Genomic DNA, 27388 nt, shown 5'->3' with positions numbered 1-27388 from the left:
TGGGGAGCAAGACATAAAGAAAACCTAAATTATTCTATTTAAAGATTGAAAGATAACTTCCATCTATAACTTTCAGAAAGATTTGCAGATTGACTCAAGAAACAATTGCCCCAATAAGAAATCTAAAGGAAACTACAGACTAATTAACACCTACAGAATAATTCAGAATAATATGGAATATTATCAGTTTAATAGCACTGTGCAGCATGGCTTCTGCAAACCAAAAGCTAGTATCACTAATGTAGTAGCAGTTCTAAACATATAAATTCTTGTTATGACTTAGAGTTAGTATAAATGCCCCATTATTGACTATGACTTCTTTTTTATACTAGGTATGAAAAAACGAGTAAATATGGAGGGCACTTTTGAAATCCAGAAGCATCTTCTCTTTAAATTGACATTAGTGTTTTTCCAAAGGTGAAGTGGTGAACTAAGATGGAGGTCAAGATAAAAATTAAGAGAAAGAGAAAGTTAAGTTGAAACTGATTGCAGTTGTGTACCCATTAAAAGTTCTTACCAATTTGTTTTTTGGTCATTTCTGACGTTTTAAGGAGAGGAGGAGTTGTTCTCATGTTACTCTCTACATCTTCTCTCACCACTACAGTGCCAGAGTTATTTAATGAGAATATTTCAGGATCCAAAATTTTGTAACTGCAGAATGGGAGATTAAAAAAAAAGAAAGCACACCAAAACACCCACAGATATAGTATTTAAAATAATTTTTATATACACCAAAAATTCCGTTTCTCAAATGTGAATTTTGATTAATATCCAGCAGCTTCAGGAATCAGAAATAATGAATGACAACCAAAACTTGTAAGGAAACAAAAACCAGCACATTGTAGTATATTTCAAAACTTCCATCTGACTGGTCAAGAGAGCAACCAAAAATGTGCATGTCACCTGCCATATGATGGAAAGCAAAACTTGTTACATAATAAATCAATTCACATTTGGATATTGAATATGATAAACCAACTGATGATATTGTAATTCAGATCTGTTTGCATTAATGGCAATAACACAATAATCTACATGAACAGTTATCACTGATGATGCAGTAAGATATACCTGTCCAGATGCTGTGAACCACAAATTTCAATGCCATATTGCTCTTCCAGTTCCTTTTTAAGCAAGTTGTAGTGTGCAAGTGCCAGATGGATATTCATCTGAGACCTCCAGGGCATCTCTTCAAGACACATTTGATGAAAATTCTTTTGTTTTAAGTAACTACTCACAATTGGTTTCAGCAGTATCACCAAAGTGTTATGAGCTGCTTTGAGCAAGTCTTTGTCGCATCTGCTAAATCAAAATATATGAAGTAGCTAGATATGAAACTGTGTTTCTTTGAACCTCCAGGAAAAGAAAATAAATCATGGTAAAGATACACAGAAACATCCCATTTTGTATCCATAGACTTGTATTAACTCAGAAGGATATGACGTATTTCTAGCAAAAGGATTTTTGCTGCAGTCAAAACAAGGAGTTGTACTTTCCTTCTTTACGTGCCCTTAACACATAAAATCCCATCTTACATTTTAACAACTTCACAAAGATATTTGTCTTAGTACTTACAAAAAGCTTAGCTCTGTGTTTGAATTTATTTGCATCTGAATCATCCAAACGGGTTATTACAGCTAACACAGTGTGTTTTACACAGTCTGTTCAGGAGATGGAAGGTCTACTATTACACTATAAATGTGGATCATTCTTTTTATTGCTGTGTTTTGGTAGCTAACCATCCTCACTGTGAGAAAACATTTTATTTCAAATGTGTATGCCTGGTTTTAATTTCCAGCCATAGATTTTTCTAAGTTTCTCTGCCAGATCAAACAGTTCTGTGCTGCCTGGCACACATACAATGATGTAGCCAAATCAAATCTCTTTTCTTTATTTCTATAAACTGCAAACAGATCCCTTTATCAATCTAAATTATTTTTCTGCTGGATTTCCACCTTTAAAATGTGGGCAGAACAGTATATCATATGCACCGCTGATAGATTAATATTATTATGTAAGATACCAAAGAGTAGCTGAAAAAGCAAGAAGCCCAGAATAAGTTAAATATCCCCTCTTCCAATCAAAGACATGAAAATTATGTTAGGTAAGGTAGGTTTTTCCTGTCAAGAAGGAAAAATGGTCAGTTTAGGTAAATACTTAGTGTACAGAAGACTTTTTTGAGGTTATTTTAAACACTTCTAGAATCAGTTGTATGATTGCTTGTGTTCAGATAATTCTGGTTTTTTACTTGCTAATTGCTGGAAACGTAAGTGACCAAAGCACCAGGTTATGAATACTACAAATTATTTTGGGTCAGAAAGTACTATTATTAATGAGTTGACCAAATATATACAATAATCTGCCAAAAGAGGTGATTGAATTTTCATTTTTTCTATCAAGAAACAGTTTTCCAAAAGCTACAGAGAATCTAAAAAGGCTAGAAAGGGATGACAAAAGTCTCTCTGAAATGAGAACATCAGGAAAAGAGAAACATCCTGTGTTAGATTTCTAACAGGTAAACTCCCCAACACAGTTTGAAAAGCTTTACAGTATGCAGATTAAAGTATTTTTTTCCACCATGATGACTCAACATGCTCAAGCCAACACAACTGAAATACAGTCTTTGATTATTAATACAAATACCTCACAATCTTCAACAGTTATTCTCTGAAACAGAGATGAGACAGATTTTGTTCTCCTGAGTGGAAGCCCATTTTATATCAAACTAAAAGAGAAAAGGGAGTGAACTGTGCACAAATTCATCCCTTTGACAGAAAAAAAGTTTTAAAATACACACTTAATTGGAAACGAGATTTCTGTCAAAATATTTTAGCTCTGCATATGAACCTGACAGCTTATGTTCATTTACCTTTGTGCATCTGGATTTTTCATTAAATACTGTCTAAGAGTCCCCTTTTTTGGAACAGAACGCGAGGCTTCTTTTCCTGTTTTCTTCAAAGCTGATGCTTCTTTCTTTAAAGGTGAGGTCTTCGTATTCTTTAAAAAAAATCTTCCATTAAAATCTTAAATATACTTCAAATACTTATTTATACCTACATTATCAATTACTTGAGGAATACAGCCTCTAGGCTTATGCAGGAACAGAACAGAGTAGAAAATAAATTCTGGAAATGTTTGTCAAAACAAGACAGCAAAAGAGTTATTTAATATTCCAGAAAGTTTTTCATTTTCTTTTCTGATGGTACCCAAGGCATTTCCTATTAACATACTGGTTTTTTAAAGGGAGCTGATGAAAGGCAAGTTTTCATTGACTTTGAAATTCGTTACTCTGATGCATCTCAAATTCCTCTTTCAGATAAGCCCCATGCCAGCTTTTCTTCCTGGTTTGAGGAATGCAGAGGTGAGCTGAGGGACTAGAGTTTGTATCCCAAATTTTAGTAATTATGCATGTCTCCAGCTCAGGTGTAATCGATACAGCTTTTAAAAATTCATGTTTGTGCTTATGGTATTGCTGCCCAGTAAAGACACACATAACTTTTTAAAAGTAAAACTCACTTTCTGAACCCCTGCAGCTCCTGTAGTGTGTCTATCCTTCCTTTCTGGAAGAGCTCCATCGATACAAAGAAGTTGGTCGTTTCTCCTGACAAACAAATAATGTTAAAATCAGCATCATGTTAAACTCCTGTCATAGTTAAAGGTTATCTTTGGGACCAGATAGAGCACATGCCATTCCTATTTCACTGGGAGTTGAAAATTCAGCAGCTTTTCCTCTTTCACTTCAAAAGAGGGAGTGCTCACTTTCAAGGTTTATTCCAGAAATCTGAATTAATAGGCAACAACTATTCACCTTCCTAAGTTCCAGTAAAACAAAACAGTTTATTTCCCAAATTCACTTGGGAATTCTGCAAAGAACTTCTTCATGTCCAAAGATAAAGTTAAATTTCTTTGGGAACCTTTTAGGTAAGTGTCTACAATTTGGTTCCACTTCTTTCAGTATAGAATTTTTTAGATGCTACAGGAGGTCCTGACCACTTTGCTCTTGATTTAATCCAACAAGTTTTTTCTAAACTATCCCACTGCCTCATAATAATATGGCAAATGGCCATAGTACCAAGTGGTGTCTGTGCAAAGGAAAATCCTGGAAATTGCCAATGGAACCAGGAGTTTTAATTAGACACAGCCAAGCGAGAGGTCTCCATGTAAAACCAGGTCATAATACAGTATTTTCTGTAGCTATATAATCCTATGTTCATGGAACTTCTGCACAGTAGGAGCCATGGAAATAGCTGCAGATGGGATTCCTACCAAGTACAATTTACATTTTCTGCTCTAAATGTGACAGTGGTAAACCAAAATAGTAGGTTTTCAGTGCTACTATAACAGAGATCTACCTTTTCAAGTAATCTTCCACATTGCCTGCCCAGTCCAAAACACATTGAAAGTTCTCTTCATTCAGGATTTTGTGCAAAACTTGAACAAAGAACTCAAGAAAACGTGAATTGTTTCTGAATTTCATCACTGGAACAAAGTAACAAATAATTAACACAGGTTTTACATTTATGCTGTAGCAGTTTCTGGGTTCAGCTATAACTATAGCTATGTATGTCTTAAAGTATGTATTCATTTCATGTTGCATACTGATAGGGGAAAGGCATACTGGCAGTAAAATAAGATAGGTCATGATACACAATATCTGTTGCTAAATACTTCTTGTGACCAGGCATCCAGAACCACAAGTTCACTCTTTTTATACTCCTAGATTGACAAATATTTTAGGGACTGAGCAAACAGGTTTGGAACTATTTTTTTAGCATGCAGTACCCCATGCAATTTTATAAAGACATTCAACATGCCTAATTGCACACATGCCTGAAAATTCTGAAAAAAACAATAAAGCAAGCATAAACAAAGTAACTGTATCCTGTTTACTTAAGTTGCTTTTCTCAGTGACAGACACATCAGCCTAAAAGCATCACACAGTTCTCAGTGCAGAGGTGAAACTGTGTTGTCTAGATTTTAGGCAGCTTTTTAATTGTTTGCAAACTGCTTTTACTGTTTGGCAGCCTTCATAATTTTTTACCATCAACAAATAAATATTGATCCTATCTGAAAGGTACACTAATATTACAGGCTAGGATACACTGTTATTTCAAAGACTACTATTAAAAAAAAATAAGGTAGTGACAAAGGCCACATACCAAAATCTTAAATCTTATTTCAAAAACACAGGCTTACTCAGACTTTTGTGAATTCCTCTTTCAGTAACATAATTTAATGTAGAAATTTGGTATCTCAAGTTAAAAAGAACATTCAAAAGAACATTCATACAAACAGAATTTTTGAAACTTGACACAACTTTTTAAAAATGAGCTCATTTTTAAGGTCAGTAGAAAATAACCATTAATCAAATTATTTAAATATGCATATTTTATATACTTAACATTTGCATCTAAAATAATTTGTTGCAAGCATTTAATACACTTCTAAATGTGACCATATTAAGAACCTTTTCTAAGCTATGTTTTACTTGATTTTGTATTTCTGAGAATAAAATTAAGAGGAAGTTTCCAAGAGCTTACTCCAAGCAAGAAGTAGATAGCTTTACTGGTGACTTTCTGAAGTAAAGAAGCCTTTAAAATTAAAATAAACATGAATTATCCTACCTTCTTGATAAGCACTGTTTGATGTCCAACATGAAATTACAGGGTAAAGGAACAAAGGATCTTCCTGTCCTGTAAGCTCTGATCTAGACGCTACATCAATAACCAAATAAAATCCATTATGACATGCAGTGATAGTGTACAATAGAAATGCTACCTGGAATCATAAATGAAGACTAGAAAAATCTGTCTGTAGTGCAATTTGCTTTTAAACCTATTATTGTAATTTAGAAAGAAATTCAAAAGCTTGCTCTTTTCCTCTAATATTAGTAGCTGTGCCACTTAAAAAGTAAAAAGCTCACAGATATGCCTGATGGACTTCCAGCTACTAGACTAATGAGTAGGATGTCTGGAGTTCATCTAAAAAAGGTACAAAATCATCCTTGAGGAGGATTTGCAGTAAGGAAATGTTTTAATCTATACAGCATGAACTGAACATATGATGCTGACAGTGACCAGTGCTTACACACATGCTCAGCATATGGATAGCATAAATAGGTAAAGGAATTTCTTTTTCTTCACCTAAATAGTTATATAAATCTATGTATACAAATGTATTTGTATTCTATAAATAATACATTAGATACAGATATAAATAAAATACACAATAAATATATACAAGTATAATATACAGTATATAGGAGAATAGTAACTTGGATTCAAGCTTCTGAGAGTTCAACACAACTGTGTTACCAGCTGATGAGCACCAGGACAATATTACATATGGTAGTTGCTATTTGGCCTTACAAAAGAAACATGACCTACACATTTTGTACTTAGGCAAGTTCTGTGTTTGAGAAAGATCAATGCAGCTGGTCCCTGAGAAAAAGAGATTAAAAATGCACTCTGGAACAACCCATTGTGATAGACGATGAATAGCTACACCCTCCAGTGGCAGCAGTCAGTTGAAGCCTACTGAATGCAACAGGATAAGCATGGGCTTTTTTATTTTCTTTCTATGACAAGTCACACTCTTTATTAGTACTCTCTCCTATTTGACAAGTTCAAAAACATATTACTTCCAGTGAGCATTTTCACAAAGAATAATACCTCCCATTTGTTTCAAATGGGAAAACATTTGAATTTTCAGAATGTAAATTGTGCTGTGTATGAAATATTTAGTTTTTTCTCAGTTTCTTATGAAAGAGGCATACTCAGCTCATTTTTATTTTACTTGTAGACTATCAGCAATGGAATTCTAAGTGTTGATCCTCATTTCGGGATTTCCTATTAAAAGGTGTTCTCCAAAATATTTTTAGCAGCATGCTCTACAGGCATGCACATTGTAATATTTGTAAGGACAGCTGCAAGCTTTGTTATGTTTTGAACATCCTCAGCAAAAGTCTCCTCTTCAATTTGTATCCTGATGCTTATTGATAAATACGCTCTTTCAGCAACAGAGCAGGGCTTAGCCATCAAGTATTTGCCAGTTACTGAAAATGTGTTCTTCTCTAACTGATCAGCCCCTTAATTTAACTTTCTATTAAGTAAGAATGGAATAAGATTTTATTAAGTAATCACTGTACCTTTCAATTAATTTACAGAATTTATTCAGTCTGTAACTTGTTCTGCAGGAATGTTGGCATCAATGTCAGCAGCAAAAAATGAAGGATCAATGCACAGATGGATAGAATTTTTGGATCACTCATTTAATCCTATTTATTACAGAAACGCTTTCTCTTCTAAGAAAAATGCATATGCAGAGATGATGGACACTAACTAGAACATAACAGCAACATGCCCTTCCTTGCAGCAAAGACCACTTGCATTCTGGGCTGTATAAGAAACAGCATATCCTGCAGGTCAAGGGAAATTATTATTCCCCTCTATTTTGCACTTGTGAGACCATATCTAGATTATAATGTTTGGATTTGGACACTGTAGTAAAAGACATATTCACTGGAATAAATTCAGTGAAGGGCCACCAAGATGACAAGGAGCTAGAGTGCATGACACAGCAAGAGGCTGAGAATTGAGAAGGAGGCTGAGTCTACACCTACCTAATAGGAGGAATACAGAATGTAGAGACAGACTGTCCTCTCTGATAGCACAAGAGGCAATAGACACAAGCAGGAAATCAGAAAATTCAAAAAAATATTAAGAAAACCTTTTCAAACATAAGGGTGGTCAGCTATTGGAACATGTTGCCCATAAAGGCTGCAAAATCTGTTTCTTCAGAGAGATTCAGAACTTTACTGGACAAGTTCAAGAGCAACCTGATCTAATTCCACCTGTTTTGAGCAGGGAGTTGGAATACATGTATTCCAGAAATGCCTTCCAGTCTAAATTATTCTATGATTCTATCCAGGCTCCAAGGATTACAAGATGATATAATGGGGAAAACACCGTGGTTCTGTGTCTTAAGCTCTAATCAATTTTCCTTTATAAATACTACTTATTAGTTCATCTAACTTTAGCAGAACTACTAGCCTGAAAATTCTTATGCTTAATCCAGACTCTAAGATATTTTAAAGTTGATATATTAATTCCTGAGGTACAAGGTAGTTAAATGCTAGGATACATGCAATTTCTTCCCAAAAAGCACGATTTCTCTTAACTTTTTCAGGAAGCTTTTTCTCTACTACAATTTCCTGCAATGGTCATTACTACTAGCACTGTTAGGTTAGTCAGATATGCTATAAATGGACAATGGTCTTTGCTGCTGCAGTTTCTGATTAAGGAAGATAAGGAAAGCTTAATAACATGGAACCAATTTTATACAGATTGAGAGAACATATATTATGCAGAACAGAACAAAAACAGCCATTTCTTTCGAGGAAGGACTGAGTATTTTGGTAGAAATTAAGAAAAAGATTAATAAAAGTCATTATACACATCACTACCAGATAAAAATAAGATCAAAGAAATTATTATTTTGGCTGATTTGTCATGGATGATACATGAAATAAAAGTACTTCTTAGGTAAATTATTTTTACAAAGAAACCATTGAGATTTCCATAGGAAGAGGTAAATAGTACACCCACCTGGTTTTGTCAGCTTGAGGAGATTTGCTTCAAGAACACTGAGATTTTCTGTTGCTTTTTGCATTGCAGCTAAATGGGATGTCTTTGCAGAAGCAGCCTGAAATTTCCAATATTTAATTATGAAAATACAGCTTTTACCTAAGTGAAGCTGGTGGGTCAATAGTGGAGTTTAGGTTAGGTGCAAAGTCTTCTAATTCTATATCTAATAAATTAATCAATATTGTCTTCTATTTCTTTTCAAGCGAAATAAAACTACTATTCATAACTTTTCTTTAGTACAGCTCCATGATTCCTTCTTGACTGATCCTCAAAGGTGTGAGTGTAGCTCTGCCACCAAATACATTTCTAGGGGTCTCACATGCTACTACAATATATTTGAATGCTTGACAAAATATGTTGTTTTCCAGAAAATAATAATATGCTGTAGATTATTTACTGCCTAAGGAAATCAAAATCTTCCTCTGGAAACTTTTTTTCACTTTGGTGAAAATGTAATTTTCAGTGAGCCTTACTTGGATCAAGATACTATATTATTCCTATGATACTAGATTCCTTTCTCTTTGTCAGTAAGAACGTGGGAACAGCTCACATAAACTCACCTATAAACAATGGATAAACATTTGTCCTTGATCTTATCAGTGTCCTATAAATTTTCTTACAAAAATCCTTCCCTTTAAGCCGATTGACTTTGTGACACTTTCTTTAATATATGTCAGTTCCATGCTCACACTGTCTCCTTTCTTCTTCTCATTGTTCCTACTTTCTTACCTCCTTTTAAAATTGACTCACCAGTAAAATCTCTAATAATATTATGGAAGAAAAAAAAAAGAGTATGGACAATAAACACTTTATTCTGATTCTATGTTACAGGAAATCCGCACAACCTGCTCCATTTCTTTAACTGAAATATTAAGGTCTCTGAGGTTTAACATTCTTCCTCCACTGAGAAATACACACTACACAATTCCTAAGTTATTCTCTCATTATGACTCAGTTTCAAGCAGCTGCTACACAAAGTGAGAGGCTAAGTTTCAATACTACTTAGCATTTGTTTGCTCTTCTTTATTTACACAATTCTTTATAATTATTTTTCTGTCTAATAAGGCATTCCTGGAAACTATACGTGAAGATTGGTTGTGTCTTCCAACTAAAGTGATTCTATGATTCTGTAAGTATCTGCAGGATCCTCACAGCTCTGAACTGCGATATTCCTTAGCCCTCTCCAGTTCAATGAGGTGAGACCTTGTACCCACTGCAATCTGCAACTGGTTCTAACACAGATGGCTACAATCAAATAGAAGCCTCTTGGCTGTACTTTGGGAACTCTTGTAAAACGCAAATCTTATTCTACACATTCACTTTTAAAACAAGAAGTTATAAATGTAGTCTTCAAAATAATAGAATTCAATTTTTAGAGAAAAGAAAAAATAAAAATAAGAGCAATTACCTTAACATCTTTCTTAGTATGTTTTTCTTCAGTTTTCATAGCTTCTGACAGACTGGGTGAGGATCTTGCTGAGGAATCCAACAATTTTTTCCCATAGTTAACAATAATTACTGCTAGATCATATTCCTTCCATGAACGTAGTACCTATTAAAGAATCTTCTGTTATATACTTCTGTTTTGCATAACATGCAATGTTTCATTATTGTCTACTTATAATTGACAAAAGGCATAACTTATATGAACTATATGTATTATATATATATAGTTAACTATATTATATTATATTATATTATATTATATTATATTATATTATATTATCAATATGTTACCAGCTGGAGTGCATGGAGGTCTCCCTCCTGATGGCTGAGGAGCCAACAGAGAGCTTATGGGTTAAGATTAAGGGGAAGAAAGGCACAGGTGACATTGCATTGGAGATCTGCTGCAGGTCACCTGAGCAGGAGCATAATATAGACAAGGCACTATATAGACAGATAGAAGTAGCTTTACATTCACATGCCATGGGATACTTCAACCACCCTGATATGTGTTGGAAGACCAACTATGCAAAACAAAAAATCCAGGAAGTTCCTAGAGTGCAAGGATGATAATTTCCTCTTCCGAGTAATCGAGGAACCAACAAGGAGAGGTGCTGTGTTGGATCTTGTCTTCACCAACAAGGAAGGGCTGGTGAGGGATGTTAAACTCAAGGGCAACCTAGGTTGTAGTGACCATAAACTGATGGAGTTCAAGATTCTCAGGGCAGCAAGGAGGCCTCACAGCAAGCTTACTACCCTTGACTTCAAGAGGGTAGATTTCAACCTCTTCAGGGATCTGCTCAAGAGAGTGTCCTGGAACAACATCCTGGAGGGTAGAGGGGCCCAAGAAAGCTGGCTGATATTTAAGGATCACGTGCTCCAGGCCCAAGAGCATTACATCCCAACTACAAGGAAGTCAAGTAGAAACTCCAAGCGGCCGGTGTGGATGAGTAAGCAGCTCCTAGAAAAGCTCAAACTGAAGAAGGAAGCACACAGGAGGTGGAAGCTAGGGCAGGTATCCTGGGAGGATTACAGAGAGGTTGTCTGAGCAGCTAGCAATAAGGTTAGGAGAGCCAAATCCCTGCTAGAATTAAATCTTGCCAGGGATGTTAAGAACAATAAGAGAAGCTTCTTTAGGTATGTTGGGGGAGAAAAGGAAATCCAAGGAGAGTGTAGGCCTTCTCCTGAAGCAAACAGGCAAGGTAGCAACATAGGATATTGAGAAGGCTGAGGTCCCCAATGACTTCTTTGCTTCAGTCTTCTCTGTCAAGTGCTCCAACCTCAACACAAAGGCTACAGAAGGTGAATGCAGGGACTGGGAGAATTAATTACCCCCACCATAGGTGTAGAGCAGGTTTGTGACCATCTAAAGAACCTGAAGGTGCATAAATCTATGGGACCTGATGGGATTCACCCACGGGTCCTGAGGGAGCTGGCAGATGAAGTTGCTAAGCCTCTGTCCATCATATTTGAGAGGTCATGGCAGTCTGGTGAGGGTCCTGCTGATTGGAAAAAAGGGAACATAGCCCCTATTTTTAAAAAGGAGAAAAAGGAAGACCCAGGAAACTACAGACCAGTCGGTCTCACCTCTGTGCCCAGCAAGATCATGAAGCAGATCCTCCTGAAGGCTCTGCTAAGGCTCATGAAAAATGGGAGGTAGTTGGTGGCAACCAAAATAGCTTCACCAAGGGCAAATCATGCCTGAAAATTTAGTGGCCTGGGAAGACGTTATAGCAATCTTCCAGTGCCTGAAGGGGGCCTACAGGAAAGCTGGGAAGGGACTTTTTATGAGAGCATGTAGAGAGTGGGATTGAGTGTATCCTCAGCAAGTTGGCTGATGGTACCAAGCTGTGTGGTGTGGTTGACACCCAAGAGGGAAGGGAAACCATCCAGAGGGACCTTGGCAGTCTGGAGAGTTGGGCCAGTGCCAACCTCATGAATTCAACAAGGCCAAGTGCTGGGTTCTGCATCTGGGTCAGCACAACCCCAGGCACAAATACAGGCTGGGGGGAGAATGGCTAGAGAGCAGCCCTGAGGAGAAGGACTTGGGGGTGGCAGTAGATGGGAAGCTCAACATGAGCCGCCAGTGAGCGCTGGAGCCCAGAGAGCAACTGCATCCTGGGCTGCATCAAAAGAAATGTGGCCAGCAGGGCCAGGGAGGTGATTCTGCCCCTTTGCTCTGCTCTAGTCAGACCCCACTTGGAGTACTGTGTACAGTTCTGGGGCCCTCAACGAGGAGAAGGACTTGGGGGTGGCAGTAGATGGGAAGCTCAACATGAGCCGCCAGTGAGCGCTGGAGCCCAGAGAGCAACTGCATCCTGGGCTGCATCAAAAGAAATGTGGCCAGCAGGGCCAGGGAGGTGATTCTGCCCCTTTGCTCTGCTCTAGTCAGACCCCACTTGGAGTACTGTGTACAGTTCTGGGGCCCTCAACACAGAAAAGTCATGGACCTGTTGGAAAGGGTCCAGAGGAGGGCCACCAAGATGATTAATGGCCTGGAGCAGCTGTGCTATGAAGACAGGCTGAGAGAGTTGGGGCTGTTCAGCCTAGAGAAGAGAAAGCTCTGGGGAGACCTTATAGTGGCCTTCCTGTACTTTAAAGGGCCACAGGAAAGCTGGGGAGGAGCTTTTAATCAGCGAAGATAGTGATAGGACAAGGGGTAATGGTTTTAAACTGAGAGAGGGGAGATTTAGGTTACCTATTAGGAAGAAATTCTTCACTATAAGGGTGCTGAGGAACTGGAATGGGTTGCCTTGGGAGGTTATTGATACCCCATCCCTGAAGGTTTTTAAGGCCAGGTTGGATGAGGTTTTGTGCAACCTGGTCTAGTGGTAGGGTTCCCTACCACTGCTCATGGCAGGAGGGTTGGAACTTGATGATCTTTAAGGTCCCTTCCAACCTTAATGATTCTATGATTCCATGATTCTATAAATAGAAATCAATTAATACTTAAGTTTCCTTTCATTAAAAAAACAGTACTATAGACCTGTAAAATAATTGGCATTGCAGATGTCATCTATGTGTTCTACTTCTGCTTAACCTACCTCTCTGAAAAACAAAAGATTTAACTAGAAGTATCTACTGCTGTGATTGACATTCTCCCTGCTCTCAGGCAGTACTCCTATCAAAGAACACAAAGGGTAACTAAATGATCCTCATTTACCTTTCCGGTATTGACTGCACACGGGAAAATCCCAACTGTATTAGTGAAAGGAGTGGTGAAATTTATTTTTTAAATGATGACATTTAGACGTTAACAGAGTAAAGAATGTTTTTAGATGACTTTATCTTCTTTAGACAGAGTTCTAAAGGCCAAAATGCTTCTTCTATATGCAAGGTAACTTCATGTTAGGATGTTTGTCTTTGGAATAGAAAATAAGTGTACAGATTCCTTTAGGATAACACATGGCCTGACCGTACCTCAACAGAAAACCATATACCATGGTGTCACAGTTTGACTCAGGTCCGACAACAATGCTCTCGATCCCCCCTCCCCCCAACCCACGTAGGGAAGGAGAGAGAGAAAAAGAGAGAGACTTGGCTGGATTGAAAACTAAACTACACAGCTTTAATTAAAACACTAATGAATGATACAAGAAAATATATGCAATTATGTACAGATATATTCAGGTATGGGCAAAAGCCTCTCGCCTCCCCCCACCCCAGCAACTCCCACAGCACTTCCCTGAACTGGGAAGAGTCCCAAGGAATCCCAGAGCTGCTGCTGGAGAAAGAGCAGAGAGTTATGGGGGTCAGGAGATCTCGAGCCTAAGGGTCGACGGTGATGGATGAACAGAGTCCTCCCCGGACACCGGCCATGGACGGAAGAGAAGGGGAGAAAAAGAAGGAAGGAAGTTGTCTTCTGTGATCTCTGACCTTCCTCTGAGCTTACGTAGATATATGGAATGGAATATCTTTGGCCAATTTTGCTGTCTGTCTAACTCAACCTCCTACGGGGGGGTCACAGATCTCCCCATAGTGTCTGAGCCAGCAGAGTGCAGGTGCGGCCTTGAAGCCTCAGTAGTTAGAAAAACATTCCACTGTCTTATCAGCCTAGCAGAACACACTGTTGCTAGTTACAAGAAAGCTTGCTGAAGGAAAAAAAAAATCAGTAAAAAGAAAAATTGGCTTCATCCTGGCTCAAACCAGGACACATGGATTAATAAGAAGCATTTGCAATTTGCTCATTCTGTTTGCTATTCTGTACACTATTCTGTTGAAATGCTTTCTCTAAGGAAAAAAACCAAAACAGCAATACAAGCAGTCATTTACCTGGGGAATTCAACAACAACCAACTACTATATCAAGGTTCCAAGGTTGCTAATAGGTTTTATTGGCCTTGATAGCCTCCACTTGGGCCCTCCCACTATGGCACCAGGGGTCCCTTTCAGCTGAGTTCTGAGGCCTACAGTTCCTGCCAGCGCCTATGTGGAAGGAATGCTGGTCTCCAGTGTGCTACAAGCCTTCCCTGGGCCTGCCAATGGATCCACTTGTTTGGACAACTGATGCATGAAGTGACTCCTCAACTAGACCTCGGACTGCTCCCATCACGATGGACCAGCCTGCTCAGCTGTGTCTCACCTTAGCTCCTCTTACCAGACTTGATTCTGACTGGCAGATTGACCTCCCAGCTTCAGGTCAGACCTTCCTCATCACCACAAACTCATCTGATGATCTGGACTCCTGGTTGAACTTTACTGCCAAGTGCTGCCCTGCTGGGCATTGCATTGCCCCCAGCTCCTGGCTCCCCAGCCCTTGCCGTTCCCTTGCACTGCCCTCACTGCTATGAATTATGTGATTAACATGAAGAAAACGACAACACCAGGGCTTAAAATACGCATCTTTATAGAAAGAATGAAATCTGGGCTTTCTTGCAGTGCACTTTTAAGGATACTTGACACTGCTCTGGTCTGGTGAGGTGAGCACAGAGATCCAGCTCCTGTGAAGACCAGGTGAGGGATCGCTAACATAGGGGAATCCCCCAAAGCATTAGCTACAGCTTAGCTCCACTATGAGCTCTTAGCTGAGATGTGCTGAAATCCAGAAGACATATTTCTCATGGTAGGTACTTTAACTCTAGCATGTCTCTATGCCTAAGAAAAAAATCCTACTAGTAGCAAATTTCTCCTTATCTCACTAAATAAAGTGAATATCTCAATCATAAATGTGATCTACAGATGTATACTGTGGTTAAAAATCAAGGTGTTCAGGTTCCTGCCAGCACATGGGACTAAACAGTACAAAGTCTCTTGTATCTAAGTAGCAAGTAAGGCAGGTAGACTAATCAGATTAAAACTACAAATATGCCCTATTTTCAGTAAATAAACTTTTAAATTTATATATTACATAAGGCCTTACTGAAAATAGTACTACCTTAAATGTAAAAATACACACAATGATATAAAATACAGATTTCATGTCATGGACTAACAGATTCAGTCAATTTTCTGAACAAACGAACATTCTCAATTCTATTAGAAAGTAAAATTTTTGTTATTACCTAAAATGCACTGATACAAAGGTATTAATATATGTTTCTATGCCTTTATTATTTAAGAGTGACTATTCTCTAAGATATAACTTTGAAGGCAAGCTTAATAAATCCTTTTTTTTTTTTGTCTGAATGACAAGGGCTATATCTTAAACTAAGCTGTAAGTGCAATAATACCCACCATACCTTTGCTGTATAAAATGAGGTACAAGCAATCATATGCTGAATGCTCTCATAACATCCTGCCTGCCTCCTCTGCAAAGTAGCACTTGGGATTTCTTGAAGGACAGCCAAGCATTTAATGAGGATCTGTAAAAACAAGGGTTAAAACAAAACCTGGACTCTGCAACACACTTAGAAAATTTTACCTCTGTACAGCCTGTTGTGTTTGATGGTGAACTTTAAAATATTCTGAAATCTATCATATAAGGATGAAATAACTGGTGCTACAAAAGCTAATAAGAAAATTTCCATTAACATTAATAATGTCTAGATTTAAACCCCAGCCCTTTGGAATAAATGGCATGTACCCATAAAAACACAGATATTAAATTACAGATACATGACATATATTTTTTCTGATTTAATTAACATGAAATCAAAGAATGCTTAATCCAGTGAGATGAGCTACCCCTAGTAGAGGACTGCTTAAAAACATATTGAGCTGGTCAGAATTTTAAATGAAAGAAAAATGTTTTGGGTGTGCTCTAAAATTAAGACTTCTTTCCCCCGTTTTTGTCTATCAGACACAAAAAAGCATGGGACTATATTATTTTTCCCTTTATTTGGGAAATATGAACCACAAGCCATCTCCAGTGGCTTTTGAAGGTCCCCATAGCCAACAACTCCTTAAGCAAGAGGGTATCCCTGTATGTAAACAGATTAACTTTTTTTTCTAAACACTCCTAAAATCTTCTCAGGGCCCTGAGCACCCCAAAAGACATTCCCTGAGAAGTCTCACTTGGGCTCTTTTCTCACATCTTCTGCCCAGGCCCTGAGGAGTCCCAATTAAGTTCAGACACGAGCTTTCAGTCCCTGCTTGAGCTATAATATTGGTGAGCTGGTCTTCAGTTCTGCCTCTTGGATGGATCTTGGATCTGTTTTGTAGCCTTGTCTCTGTCTCCAACTCCTGCCACTCCTGACTTTTTCTCCTGGATGGACCCTGGGCCAGCCCAATAACTTCACCTTCTCTGGACTGTCAGTGGATCCTCTTACCAACACCCTGCTCTGTCTGCCATGTGCAGATGCAGCTACTCTGTGTCTTGCCTGCACTGCAGTCACCTCATCCTTCCTCATGGAACAAACATGCTCTTACTGTTGCTCCCTGTCAAAACTACCTAATTATAGGGGAAAAGTTGCACATTTCTACTGTATCCTTGCTGAATAAAAAAAAATAATTAAAAAAAAAGTCTGCTGCTTCAGAAATGAGACAAAATAATTCAGGTACTCTGTTTTCAAAGAAAAGGTGCTCATCCTGAGGAAAAAATCAATATTCTGCAGTTACTTTAGTATATCTGAGAGCACAATCTTTGCAGCTCACACTGAACATATACACATTGGGAATACATACAACCGTAAAAGGATTTTATTTCAGCAACTACAAAAAACCTGAAGCCTAGATATTTATCTCTTACACAGTAAACTATAAGTTTAATTTTAATTACTATAACTGCAGGACTTGGATGCCAGCTGCTTTGTCTTAGAACACTCTCACCTGAACTACTTGTACTGAAGAAATCTTGTGATAAATAATTGGAGCAAGGAGACCATAACATTGCACAACAGACTGCAGGGTGTAACGTGCATTATTCAACCAATTGCTAAGTTCAATTGCCACCATCAGTCTTTCACATTCTGCTAATCTAGCAACCTGCAAAAGAAAAACACATTTTGATTCACATATGAATTCTGTTGTTTTAAACTATTTGAGAGAGAAAGAAGTCAGATGCTATTGCAGTTTAAAAAGCAGCATAGAGCAGCAAGTAAGGTAAAAGCTTAAAAATGAATTTACATTTACACCTGTTAGAAGCATATAAACAAATGCAACATTATTCATGATTCTAAGGTAAAGATTGTTCTTGACCTAGCTGTGCCCTCTGAATTTACTCATATAATTTACTGCTCACATTTTTACACAACAAGTACTCAGCAAAGAAGAACAGGAATGTTCAGGAGGCAAAGCTTGACTATCCAATTAAAAAAGGATTATATTTTCTGTCATTAACATGCCATTATACTATAAGAAATTCTGAAACAAAGTGCCTTAGTATATTAAAAGAAACTTAATATATAGTGGCCTTCCAGTAGCTGGAGGGGCCCACAAGAAAGCTGGGGAGGGACTTTTATGAGGGCATATAGTGAAAGAATGAGGGGTAATGGTTTTAAACTGGAAGAGGGGAGATTTAGGATGGACATTAGGAAGAAATTCTTGACTGTGAGAGTGGTGAGACACTGGAACAGGTTGCCTAGGGAAGCTGCGGATGCCCCCTCCTTGGAAGTGTTCAAGGCCAGGTTGGATGGGGTTTGAACCACCCTTATCCAGTGGGAGGTGTCCTTGCCCATGCAGGGGGTTGGAACTAGATGATCTTTAAGGTCCCTTCCAACCCAAACCTTTCTGTCATTCTATATTAAAGTATACTAAGAAGCTTAGGATACTAAAACCGTGAAACCTTGCTAGAAGTTCAGTATCAATGAAAATACATTAAGTAGCAGAAAAGTTTAAAATTAAAACTACAAGGTGCATCTTAGTAGAAAAGAAATTACAATGATTATTCTACTTCCTTATATTATAGTCTACCACCACCGATGTCAAAGAAAATCATCCCTCCGCTGGCATTAGTGGGTTTTGGATTAGGCAGTAACTTGATTCAGAAACCACCTTTCCAGGATAGAAAATAACCAACAGCTACCAAAATAATTCAGAAAGGCACACCAGGTAACTCACAGAAAATGAAGTATTCTGTAAATAGGATTAGTACATTGCAACATTTATCTTGCAATGATGAAACAGAGGTGATCAAAAAGTACAATCAAATCCAGTACATTATACTAAGCCACACATACTTGTTCCTTATAAAGTATCTCACTGGAACAGATAGAATCACAGAAGAGTTCTCTTTCCATTACATTAATGTCACAAATAGCAAATATATTCCTCAGAAAGAGATGCAAGGTAATACGAGAAGTCTGAGGTAGAACTTCAAAACGTAACCTGCAAAATATAAGAGTAACAGAACAGCAAAAGTATGTTAATGATGATTCAGATATCACATGCCTGAAACTGCATTATATTATAATGCAACCTTAACTTTTTAAATTATGGACAAACAGGATTACTGTAGCTACTTCTGGAAATAAAATTTATACATAAAACTGAAAAAATGCTTACAATTTCAAACATAAAAAATAAATGAAAGGGATAAGAATCCCTTTTTTGGTACACTTTCCACTATCCTAAGACATGTTTTCCCTAGTTATTTCATCTAATTCAATGAAACTTACTTTGCACTTTATCTGAAACTTTGAGATGCTACAGCTTATTTACTTTAACTGTCTCTTTTTACACATTATTTTTCTGTATTAGGACAATGATGCATGCAGTTGTGAAGTCTGTTACTAAGATTTAAATCTTAGTAACAGACTCCAGAGGGAGTGATAGGACAAGGGGTAATGGTTTTAAACTGAGAGAGGGGAGATTTAGGTTAGATATTAGGAAGAAATTCTTCACTATAAGAGTGGTGAGGAACTAGAATGAGTTGCCCAGGGAGGTTGTTGATGCCTCATCTTTGAGGTTTTTAAGGTCAGGTTGGGCAAGGTTTTGTGCAACCTGATCTAGTGGTAGAGTTCCCTGCTCATGGCAGGGGGATGGGAACTTGATGATCTTTAAGGTCCCTTCCGACCTTAATGATTATATGATTCTATGACTCCTTTTCATCAGTGATGTCTTGTATTACAAGTCTCAAAAGAATCTCTTCGTCTTCCCGCTTTTTTGTCTGTGGTTTGTTGTTTTGTTGTTTTTTTTCCATGGGTGGAAGTAGGAGGGTGTTTGTCCTTGTTATATTTTTTATATACACTTTTGTTACAGGAAAAATCCTATTATTTTGAAGTATAAGAAAAAAAAATCATCATCCTCCTCTGTTCTATTTCCTAAAAGAGACTGAAACTCAAGAAGGACAATACGTACTTGACATCACCAAGATATCAATAGAGCTTCTGGCTGGAAAAAAGAGGTTTCCTTTCCTTCCAGCACCCTCTACTGTCTTTTTAAGTCCCATGTGCTTTCAAATTAGACCATTTAATTTCTTAGTGACCGATCTGTAAAACTGAGACTGCCTCATTTCAGTTCTTTTACTGCAGCTTTGAGAGTCTTCTATATTAATTGTAAAAAATGAAATAAAATAACAAATTAAAATAAACTTAAATTAAATTTAAAAATATGCTTGGACAAAATTGTCAGAAAAGCAAAAAGATCCCTCTAATATCTATTTCTTGAAATAAAGACCTAGATTTCTTTATTTCTTCTTTAATTCTTGAAGTATTCATGAACTATTAACACACACGCAATAAGGTTGCTTTTTATCACCATGGTTTCAAGACTGAGCCAGTCTGTCAAACTGAAATAGAGATGCTGCAAAACTCTTTCATCTCTCCAGCACTTTCCCAAAAATTACTTAATGAAAGAATTAGACTAAAAAGGATTGTACACAAGTGAAGATGAACATTTGTGTTCAATTATATTGGATGCTAATTAATCATCAATTAGAAGCAGTTGGCTAACATTTAAAAGTATTCTTTTTTAAACAGCATTTCATGTCTATGATTTTATACAAGTCTCCTTCTTTTGTCTGGGAATTAATTAAGTTTTTATTTATTTTTGCATATTGAATTTCAGTGAATGTAATCACAACATTTCTAGCTGTGCTTTGTCATCATGAACAAACAATAGTATTATGGTTGAACATTTGAAATTTATTTATAAATTAATTAATTTTAAATATTTCTTCTAAAGTAATTCAGTATATTCAAAGATTATTAGCAAATTTATATAACCATCCGAAAACAAAATTGTCAAGCATTTACCCATTTTTAACTGGTGCTCTTGACAAAATTTTCAGAATTTCTGAACTCTACTGCTCCCTTAATTGGAGCTAAAAGTCAAGAACCCAGTTCCTGTTACATATTTTGCATATAAAAATGCATCACACAGAACTAATAGCTACTTTATAAATGTTTCCCAATTATGGTAAAAAACCAATAATTATAAACAATTAGGTGTGTAAATGCCATGCTAGCATTTCCATAAATAACCAAAATCCTCTTCAAATTATAAAACACTATATTTTTATAACTCATTTCACACATTTTTTTCCAGAATGTTTTTCATATCACAAGTCTGAACAAGATTTCACAACCTGGTACTCTTTAAAATAATATGTGCACATCTATAATTAACTATTATTTCAATTTTGTTCTGGCACATTACCTGTTCACAGATACAGTCAAATTATTGCTTGCAGAAATAACAGCTGCATTGGCAGGAAGTGAAGAGGAATTTGAAACAAAATAATCCCACATTGGTGAAAAAACTTCTCTGGCTAATGTATAGTTGCCAGTCTGATAGGCTACCTACAAAAAATCCAACAACAACAAAATGTCAGGTTTCCATGTTCATTAATGACCAAGCCAAATATGATTATAGCAAGAAAAGTTTTTAAACTCCCTCTGACATGTAATTTTACAGCTTCTGTAAGAATATTTTTACATATTTTAATAAAACACACATAGTAACAATCTAATCCTACTATTAGTTTGACTTCAGAATTAGTATCAGAGAAGGCAAAAGAGTTTCTTGACTATTATCCAAGGCTCTAGCAGCCCTTTGAGAAATACTTTATAGGTATTGTGCTGCAGTTTTTTGAAGGCATATTGCTTTCTCTTGGTTCATTTTAATTTTGTTAATTCTGCAGAATGCCCTGGTGCTCTGGATAATAGGATGTAAATGGAGTCACACAAATAGGTATAAATTCATATGGATTCTTACTCTGAAAGATTTTAGGAAATCTTCTAACAGTTCCCTGTGATCTCATCTGTAGGGCTAGACAATTTCACTTTTCTCCATGCCACTAGTTGTTTTAAATTTTCTTTATTAAGACTACAGAACATTTTTTTATAGGTCTGACAAAGCCTTTGTGGTTTTCCACAAGACACTACAAAAATAATTTCAATATGAAAATGGTTGGATTTGATACCTGGTAAGTTCAGTCACATTTTTCATCCTATACTGTAATGACTAATAAGATTATTTCTAGCACTTGGTCTTGATTACAAATGAAAAAATAGATTTAAAAAAATAAAACAGAAGTTAAATGAAGACTGAAAACCAGGAACAGGGATAAGAAAACTAGCCGAGAGACATCTTTTGCCTTAAACTGGAATTTCTAATAATTTTGAATTAAGAATTGAGTTATTCAAATATATAATTTGTTTTGTTAAAATTGTGACTTGTGCTAGTCAAGCTTTTGGCAAGGAAGCCTTGAGTTTTACCAGCAGATTTAAAGCTGTCAGTGAAAACAATTAGTTACAACCAAATTAAATTATGCATTTATTATCAAAGACTCTGACCCTACCTGAACCAGATAGGCTCGAACAGTAGTGGCAGAAAGAGGTGGGTAAGCAAGGATTGGCTTAGTTGTTTCCCCAATGCTATCACCAATAAGTTTTCCGTCAGAAGAATATGCTGCAACTGCAAATATGTATTTCTCATTGGGATCTAAGCCATGTATTTCCAAGAGGCTTTTGTCATCAGCTGGTATCTACCAATAAAAATATATTCTAGTTACATCAACGGTACATATCAAAACCAAATCTCAAACTTAAAAATTTTACTTTTAAACAAATTATGTAATGGTCTGGGATACAAAGTACAATGTTGACCGACAGACTGGTCATAATTCCACATAATACTAAGTTGTTGAAGACAATGAGAAAACAATGAAATGACAGGGGGGAAAGTATCAATTTTCTCTGGAATGCAGTTACAGAGCACATAGCCTAAGAGAAGAGTGAAGTACCAGGATCTGGAGCTTCTCTAACACCTTTTTGTCTATTTGCACATTCATACTGTGAGTGTGCAAGCTTGTAGTCATTGAGATGGTGACATTCTAGCCCTGAGCTGTTCTTCCAGAGTAAGAGTATATGGATCTCCTCTATCCATGCCACATGCATGTATTAGATACGGGCAGAGGATGTCTCAGGTCCTCTCAACATCATTAACAGGACTTTTAAAGTTTGTGAACATGTATATAGTGAATGTGTACATAAACAATATATTTCCAAAATTTTATCTTTATTTTTCCTTCAACTAATTGTCCACCTGCACTGTTAGATCATAGCTTGCCCCTACATGCTTTTCCACCTTGCCATCCACAACCAGGACAACTCAGCCAAAGGAAATTTTTAGGCTATTGAAACAACAAACAACTGGCTGTGACAGTGTCACAACATGATAAACAAAGTATTTCAATGTAGCATTAACACAGTGCTCTTATTCAGTCTGGCCTTCATAAGGAGACCTCTGAACCACAGAAATCTCTTTAATGCTGGGGCTGGATCCTGAACCAGCAGACCAGAAATCAGTGTAAGACCATTAGTATTAACCCCTTAAAGAAGTCTTTTCTCATGTATATAAGTTGATACATCATTCCACCACCAAGGATTCTAAACCTTTTCCATGGATCAGCCAGATAGTGACTTTTTCTGTAGATCAGCATTTGCAAAAGCATATCCTTAAGCAACCAGAAGTTCCAGTGCTAAGATGTCTGAGTAACCTCAGGTCTGCACATGCCTAATGCCTTCCAGAAGCTTGGATAGCTTGCAGTCAATGGTTTGGATGGATTGCAGCAAGTTCACAGAAAGAACAGCTAGCACTGGGGTTAAAGTCTTCAAAAAACACTTAATTCATCTGAAGCAGGATAGTATATTGAAACTTTTTCACTGTACATCACAAGAAGCTTGATTCTCTGGATTTGATAATACGAAAATGAAGAACATGAAAGCCTCTATTGCCAGTAGCTACACACACATTGTCTTCTAGGCATCTTCCTCTTTGGGTAGGAGATAGGGGGAACAGACACAAAGGGAAAAAAATCAGAAAATAAAATATCAAATTGCCATGAAGAAATAATATAAAAGAATACTGACACATGATCAGTTATAAGTAATCACAGATGTCTGGAATGATTTGTCATACCACATGTTCACAGCATGACAGGGAAACAGCAGGACTGTAGAAGTCAATCATGCCTGAACATGAAGGTTATTGAAGGAGTTATATTATTGTATTGCCAGAATTAAATAAGGTAAGGTCTTGTTAAAAAGAAATAACTGATAGAAGTTACACAGTCAGAAAAATATTACATTTACATCTATTTAGAATTTCTCTTTTTTTAATTCCTGAAAAGAGTAGTGTCTGGGGCACACTTTTTAAACACATAATGTATTTATTTTCCTTTTGTATTTCTTACAATCATAGAATTGTTCGGTTTGGAAGGGACCTTAAAGATCATCTAGTTCCAACCCCTGCCATGGACAGGGACACCTAGATCATGTTGCTCAGAGCCCATACAGCCTGGCCTTGAAGTCTCCCAAAAACTTCTTAGAAGTCTCCCACAAACAAGAGTTATAACAGAAGGGACAGAGATTTCTCTAACATGAAGCTTTTGAATCATTTAACTCATTAATCAAAAAAGGTTTCTAGAACTTTTTTTTGCTTATGGTGTGCCTTCAACCTAGAAAATTTCAATTGCTTAAAATAAATTTTTGGTCAAAGGCCTTGTCAGTTACCTGAATAAAAAAATGTATCAGATGTATACTTGTAAGATTTTGGGTTGTTTTAAAGGCAGAGAGAATGACCTGAAGGAGTTTTACCTCTTTCTTACCTCTTCTCCTGCATTTGGAAGTTTATTGTTATTTAACCTTACTTTCTTATTATTTCCTTCTGCTACACAGCCAAAAATACTGTACCATGAAACCTTTGAAAAAAATGAAAACAAAACAAGTTTATACATAATAGTATTTCCAAATTTTCCTAATGTAGAATGTACTAATTTTTATTGAAAAAAGTCTGGGGGAAAAATTAATAGTTTAACTGCACAATAATAAATAACTTATTTATTGTGCTGGAAAACTAGATAAATGTCCTAAATTGGCAATAAAAGCAGATGACTCTCCATTGTTCTGTCTCCTACCTTGAGCTACTCTAGATCACAAATCTATCCCAAAGCATAAAATCTATAGGTCATCCTGTAAATTTTAAGTCATCTGGACCCTTTATTTGATCCTTGCAGTGGTATTCTTCTAAAGTTTACATCAATGTCTGATTCAGCAAACTACCTGAGGACAGATCCTTAAAAGCAGGCAACAGAAATGCAAATATGAAGTAATGTAGAAATATTTTCTAAAGATGCCATGTTCTTAATTCCTACTGTCAACTCCTACCAATATTTTTTTAATGCCACTGAGCTGCTGGTAAACTCACTAAGCATTTCATCCACACCTTCCAGTATCTTTAATCAAGGAAGAATGTGGGCATGTATTCTTGGATCAGTGACAGTTGTGTCCAGTGAGATCAAACATGGGAACTAATTTTGGTTTCACCTCAGCAGAACTGAGTAGATAGATTTCAGTAAGTTATGCATCTGATTAAGTTCTCTTGTATTAAACTTCTACTAAAAACTGCATGCTTACATTCAGGGGACATTTAAACAGGCCTGATGTTTGGCAAATGAGGTCATTTTTCAACATACAAAAAATGTGAACACCTGAAATGTTCATTTTTCTTGTAACACATATGATTTGTCTTGCAATGAATCCTGATTGTTTTTCAGGAGATATTGAAATAGAGATAATTTTCAGCAAATGAGCAACCTTAAGATCGGAAAATTTTAGAGCTACTTTGACTTCTAGTACAAGAACTGTATGTATCTAATTAAAACCCAAGTATCCATTTCCAGCTAATAACTTCTTCATAAAAAACAGCTTTCATGTTTGCTCAACAGCTATGCATATCTTTAGAAAAAAAATATTTAGGCTCAAATTATAAGAATAATAATCTCATTGCACCATCTGGTGGCCCAATATGTTACATTCACTCTGTTGTACTGAGAAAAATTAACACTTACAAAAACAGATGAACTATCAGACTTTAAAAAAATTATTTTATGTTAATTAGGGACAAAAAGGAGTAACTTTCCCCTATTAATTTTTTTATTAACTTTTCAAAATGCAATAAACTGCAAGTTATAAAACAACTGTTCACAGAAGCATTCTTACTACTATTAATAAGATCTGAGTTTTTCCCATTTTATACACACTGATATTTTGAAGAAGCTTGCAAAATCACTATGAAAATTTCTCTCTCAAGAAAATGGCAGCTAGTTAATTTTTCAATTCAATACTTCAGCCTGTTTGAACCCACTCTGGTCACATGAAGAAGAATAAGGTGACTTGAAATAGTCAGTATGGATTTACCAAGGTCAAATCATGGCTGACCACTAGGATTGGCCTCTGTGACAAAATTAATTATTTGCAGATGAGGGAAGGGGCATAGATGCCATTTACCTCAACCTTAGCAAGGCCTCCCAGTATTGTTCTACTCAAATGAGGATAATGAACAGATGAATGAGTAAAACAACGGTTGGGAGGTCAGACTCGGAGACTAGTTGTTAATGGTTTGTACTCTAGCTGGAGAGTGGTAACAAGTGAAGCACTGCAGGGGACTACCCTGGAACCTGTCCTGCTTAATAACTATAGCAATGACATGGGGGACAAAGTGAGCACACACCAGGTTTACAGATAAGGCCAAATGGAGGGAAACAGCTGATATGCTTGAGGGTAGAATTTCTATTCAAAGGGATCTAGATAGCCCAGAGGAATGGATCAACAGGAACATCATGAAATTTAACAAGGACAAATGCAAAATTTTGCTCCTGGGAAGGAAGAATGCCTCGCAAGGATACAGGCTGGGGATTGATAAGCTAAGGAGTAGCACTAAAAGGATGGGGGAGTCATGTCAGACAGCAAGCTGAACACGAACCAGCAGTGTGCCATGGCAGCAAAACAATCTAAAAGCATCTCCTATTAACATAGGAGATTGAGAAGTGTGACTATTCTCAGCACTCACTAGACGATATCTAGATACCACAGCCAATTTTTCTTCTGCCCCCCATCATTCTAACAAGAAATGTTGAATTATTAGAGTGATTACAGCAGAGATCCACCAAGGTGGTCAGGAGCTGTCACACTAGCCCTGCATGAACAGGCTGAGAGAGCCGGGCTTATTCTTCCAGCAGAAGAGATTGCTTCAGGGGATCTACCAGGAGCCCTTGAGTGCCTGCAAGTAAGTGACGAAGAAGATGTAGCCAGACTTTTCACAGTAGTGCATGGTAGGAGGACGAAAAATAATACATTTAGTTGAAGCAAGAGATATTCCAGCTGCACTTAAGGAAAAAAGTTTTCCCATGAACAGGTTGTCCTGTTGGAAGAGGTTGCCCAGAGAAGCTGTTCAGTCTCCACATTTGAAACTTTTCAGAGCTGACTGGATAAAGACATAAACAACCTGGTCTAATCTCACAGCCAACCCTACTTTGAGTAACTGGTTTGACTGGAGACTTTTCCTAAAATCCCTTATAATCTGAGATTTTTCCACCTGAACTCTGGCACTTTAGCACTTGATTAACAAAAGCTTCAGTGTGGTACTTTCTTGCACCACGTGATGCAACAGCCTTGCATCTCTTCAGAGGGTAATTAGGAG

General features: G+C 37.0%; 1 protein-coding gene across 1 annotated transcript in view; it reads right to left on the bottom strand.

The window, feature by feature from the left end:
• CFAP54 (cilia and flagella associated 54) overlaps positions 1-27388 on the bottom strand; it is a 119518-nt gene that overhangs the window by 58556 nt on the left and 33574 nt on the right. Inside the window, exons 21-31 of the mRNA XM_010008074.1 lie at positions 24516-24608; positions 22206-22391; positions 21062-21204; positions 18643-18790; positions 17294-17449; positions 15766-15888; positions 8607-8703; positions 4353-4479; positions 3517-3601; positions 2870-2997; positions 518-651 (exon numbers count right to left, since the gene is read on the bottom strand). Of these exons, the coding sequence (XP_010006376.1) occupies positions 518-651; positions 2870-2997; positions 3517-3601; positions 4353-4479; positions 8607-8703; positions 15766-15888; positions 17294-17449; positions 18643-18790; positions 21062-21204; positions 22206-22391; positions 24516-24608 (1420 nt within the window). The remainder of the gene's footprint in view (positions 1-517; positions 652-2869; positions 2998-3516; positions 3602-4352; positions 4480-8606; positions 8704-15765; positions 15889-17293; positions 17450-18642; positions 18791-21061; positions 21205-22205; positions 22392-24515; positions 24609-27388) is intronic.

The sequence above is a fragment of the Chaetura pelagica genome, unplaced genomic scaffold (assembly GCF_000747805.2).
Source record: "Chaetura pelagica isolate M959 unplaced genomic scaffold, ChaPel_1.0 scaffold50, whole genome shotgun sequence".
Taxonomy (NCBI): domain Eukaryota; kingdom Metazoa; phylum Chordata; class Aves; order Apodiformes; family Apodidae; genus Chaetura; species Chaetura pelagica.
Note: the sequence above shows the minus strand (reverse complement) of the source record. Positions and strands in the feature narration are given on the sequence as shown.